The sequence below is a fragment of the Plasmodium gallinaceum genome, assembly GCF_900005855.1.
Source record: "Plasmodium gallinaceum strain 8A genome assembly, contig: PGAL8A_v1_119, whole genome shotgun sequence".
In the NCBI taxonomy this organism is placed as follows: Eukaryota; Apicomplexa; class Aconoidasida; order Haemosporida; family Plasmodiidae; genus Plasmodium; species Plasmodium gallinaceum.
Window position 1 is genome coordinate 555,939 of NW_021628276.1, and position 4,603 is coordinate 560,541.

The following is a 4,603-nucleotide window of genomic DNA, read 5'->3' on the forward strand; positions in this document are numbered from 1 at the left end:
TTTAAATTATTAATTTAAATTTTTTTTTTTTTTTTTTTTTTTTTTTTTTTTTTTGTAATTTATAAAAAATTATTCTTAAAAATGAATTATTTTCTCTTTTTTCAATCTACAAAAATATAACAAATCCCTATGTTGTTATACAATGATGTCTTAGATTTAATAATTAATATATATGTATATCTTTAGAACTATGTAAATATCTTGCTTTTACATTTTTTTACAAAATTTTTTATTGATATAGATTAATAAAACAATCTTTCTTTGTATACCTTAAATTTAAAATATATTATGATTAAGAAAAAATATAAACGGACAAAATAAAATTATTATGTTTTTTTTATAAAAAAATGGGAACACCTAAAAAAATGGAGATTCCACTTTTTTATATTTATAAATAATTATTTTTAAAATAACAAATAAATTATATACAAAAATGATTGAAACTTTTTTTTTTTTTTTTTTTTTTTTATTACGTTTGTGTAATTTTAGCTTTTTTATATGAACGTGCAATAAAAATGGCATTTGTTAATGCACACATTGGGAGTTTATTGCACATGTATACATTAAAGTATTAAATATAAACATTCAGTTTTTTTGAATTTTTTCATGGAATCTTTTATTTTTTATTTAAAAAAAGATAATTATATAAGTAGAATATATGAAAAGAAAAACATTAAAGTAAAAAACAGATAATAGGATGATTTAATAAGCAAAAAAAAAAAAAAAAAATGGATTTATACTTATCCATGTTTCTGTAATATGAATATCTATAAAAGGAAAAAAAGAAAAAAAAAACTACTCATAAAATTTTATTTTAATTAATTTTAATATTTTTATATTAAGATATATCAAATGTTATTTCTTTATATGTATGTATGAATATATTAGCTATATTTATTAGTCTTTATTTTTATGTTTTATAACATTTTATTGCTGATATATTAACTTATCAAAAAGAAAAAAAAATAGTTATTAAAAGATAAACTCTACTTGAACAAATCATATAATTCTCTTAATAAAATAATATTAATGTTATTATTTGATTTATAATTTGAAAAAATTTTATTAAAGAAGATATTTATAAAAATCATAGAATTTCATAATTTTCATATATCTTTAAAATGATAATTTATTCAACTAATATAAAAGGACAAGGAGCTAATCATTTTTATTTTTTTCTCACTGAAGAATGTTACATTTACTTTTTTATTCACCTAATTATAGATACTATTTACAATTAAATAGATGTTATATGCATTAATAATTAAAATTATTTTTTATGCTGGTATTATAAAATCAATTTTAAAAAATGAGATTAGACTTATATTTCTATAGAAAAGAAGAGTATAATAAAATTTTTAACTTAATTGTTTATAATTTCTCTGAAATAAAACAAAAAATTATTAATTTTGTTTTACATATTTAATAGTAAAAATAAAGAATGAAATAATATCACGTTTCTAAAGCAATAAAGATGTATAAAATTTTGAAGATATTATATAATCAAATTAAAAATTTCTTTTGTTATTTTATTATCATTTCTTTTCTTTCTAAGAAGATCGTTAATCTCATTTATACATAAATAAGCATACATGAATTTTTCGTTTGAGTATTTTCATTTTAAAAATTTCCTTTTAAGCTTATTTTTAATATTCAAAATACAACTTTCCGAGTTTATTGATGAACTAATTTTATCTTTCTATATTATTTTAAAAACATTTTTTATCACACAATAAATTGATTAAATAATATATAAATTTAATTAAATTTATTTAAAAAAAAAAAAAAATTAATACCGTAATATTAATTAGTTGAATATTACTAATAAACATTATACCTATATTTATCTATCTTATTCTTACAACATTTGATAATTTATATTTTATATATTAATATATATTTACTTCAATTATCTCATTCATTTTCATTTATCTTCTTTTTTTATTAATAATATGTTATTTTCGACTTGAGACACACATCAATTTCCCGCATGCTCTATTTTTATAAAATGGAATAAATTCTTTTATATATAAATCAGTAATTAATAGTCTATATAATATGTGCTATAATTTCATTTTTTATTTATAAGTACTTACGAATAATTTTATTTATTAAGTCACTTTCATTACTTCTTTTGATGTTTGATATTAATTTATGATTTTATGTACTAAAATTAGTGTCTATTTCATGTAATTATTATGGTATTAAATATAAATTTCGAAATATATTTATATTGCTTTTATAAGTTTAAGGAATTATTACATATATGAATGCAGTTGCTTAAGGTTGCATAGATATTCTTAAAATTTTGCTTTAATTTTTTTGTTCTTCAAAATGATTTTTATAATTTTATATTTTAAACCTGAACTAAAACTAATATACTAGAATGACTTTGAATTATGAAAAAAAATTTAAATATTCTAAAAAATTATTTTCTATATATAGTGAATACCTTATTATTAATACCTTTTCAATTTAAACTACATGAAAATAAGCATATGGGGATGTTTACAATATTTAAGAACTAAAAATTTAAGGGGTTTAATAATTTTTGAATGAATATACAAATTGAAAGATTCAAAATTTTTTAAATTGTTTATAGCACATATATATATAACATATTATATTTAAAAAAATAAAAAAAGTTACATTCAATGATTAATATTTTTTAGGTTAAATATTTTTTTACAAAAAGTTTCATATGAAAATATATGAAATGTCTTTAACCTTTCAAAGTTTTGACAATCATTTTCAATTCTTTTGAAAGTATGTCAAATTTTTCCATTTATATATAAAATCAATAATATAAATATACCATGGAAAAATTTTTTTTTTTTTTAGTTTATATAATTAAAAATATATTAAAAAAAAAATTATATAAAATTTATTTTTTGTCTTCTTAAAACTATATTATAGAGCACACATTTATACTAAAAATATTGGCTTGTTTTTTAATATACATAACACGTTAACAAGCAGATTTTATTTCATCATCCTATTTATATTTACATAAAAAGATATGATACAAATGTAAAAAATTATAATTTGGCTTATTTTAAAAAAAAAAGAAACATTTATTTTATTATTATGCATAATGTAGGTTGAACAGATTTTAGTTTTGTAAAAAAAAAAAAAAAAAAATTTATAATTAAATCCAATACATATTGAAATAATGAAAAAATTTTAATTATTAAAAATGTCCAGATTTATTTTTTTAATATAGTGCAACATTTATGGATATTTTTTTTCTTATTATTTATTAAAAAGAGATACATATAAAAAAACTAAAGTCTATAAACTTGAACAAAAAATTAACGCCAAAAAAAAAAAAAAAAAAAAAAAAAAAATGGAATATTCACATTAAAATTAAAGGAATTGTTTAATAAATAAAAAAATTAATAGACAAATATATTTAAGAAATAAAAAAAAATAAAAATAAAAATAAATTTTTAATAAAAAACTATTCATTTTTTTTTTTTAAATTATAACTAAAACATTGCTATTTTAATTAATGAAAATTTAAAAATATTAAAATTCAAAAAAAGAAAAAAAAAAAAAAAATCAAATATAGAGTATTAGATAGGACTTCACGAAGTGTTACTTTTCACTTAAATTTTTCTCTTTATTTAATTGTTTAGTTGCTACTTTACCTAAAGCGGTTTGAAAATAGTCTACTTTTAATCGTAAGGATCCTGGCCAATCATTATAATCATCTATATCTTGGGGAGCTTTTGGATTGTATTTCTTCATATTTTGAAACATTATTTTAGATACTTTATCATGAAATATATTTATTTTTTCTTCTTCTGTTAAGTTAGCATGTTCTGGTTCATCTGGAGGGTAAACTTTTGGCAACCAATAAGTCCTTAATTCCATACTTTGATACTAAAAAAAAAAAAAGAAAAAGGTATAAATAAAATGTATTCAATAAATAAAGAGAAAAAAAAAAAAAATTCAGATGGTATTTTAAGCTTTTTTCATTACATTTGCTGCTGATAAAAAAACCCACCAAGTAAATGGTAGAATATCATAAGATGGATTAAAAATATCATAATCATAAACTAATAAGACTGGTGTTATTGGAAGCAATGAAAAAAAAGCTCCTTTTTTCTGTTCAATTATTTGCATTCCATTTGATGTAGTCCCTTCAGAAAAAATAACAAATGAAGGATAATTGTTTTTTTTATCATTTACTAGTAATTGCCTTTCCTTGATACTTTCTAATGCTTTTTTTCTATCTTCTAATTTTTCTCTATAAACAAATACACATTTTAAAGCTAGAACACTAGCTCCTATAAATCTATCTTTTCTTAATGATTTTTTTGCAACAAAACTACAAGCATGTTCACTTATAAAATAAAAAGGATCTAAAGCAGATACATGATTTGATACTATATTTTTTGGCCATTCCTTATCACATAAATAATGACTTTCTATTTTATTGATACCAAAAATCCACAAAGAAATTCTACAAACCATTTTTAAGAATTTTAGATAAAATTTTAAAATGGGACTATCTTCATTTTCATTTGTATTTCTCAATAGAAATGAAATTATAACTTTATATTAAAAAGAAGAAAAAAAAAAAAAAAAAAAAAAAAAA

At 17.6% G+C, this 4,603-nt stretch overlaps 1 protein-coding gene across 1 annotated transcript; it reads right to left on the reverse strand.

The window, feature by feature from the left end:
• Nucleotides 1-3,597: 3,597 nt before the first annotated feature.
• Nucleotides 3,598-4,560, reverse strand: PGAL8A_00427000 (phospholipid or glycerol acyltransferase, putative; the record flags this gene model as incomplete). The annotated part of the gene is made up of 2 exons (XM_028672997.1): nt 3,598-3,885; nt 3,985-4,560. Coding segments are annotated over 2 exons (864 nt in total), but the record flags the coding sequence as incomplete, so codon positions are not given.
• Nucleotides 4,561-4,603: the final 43 nt, after the last annotated feature.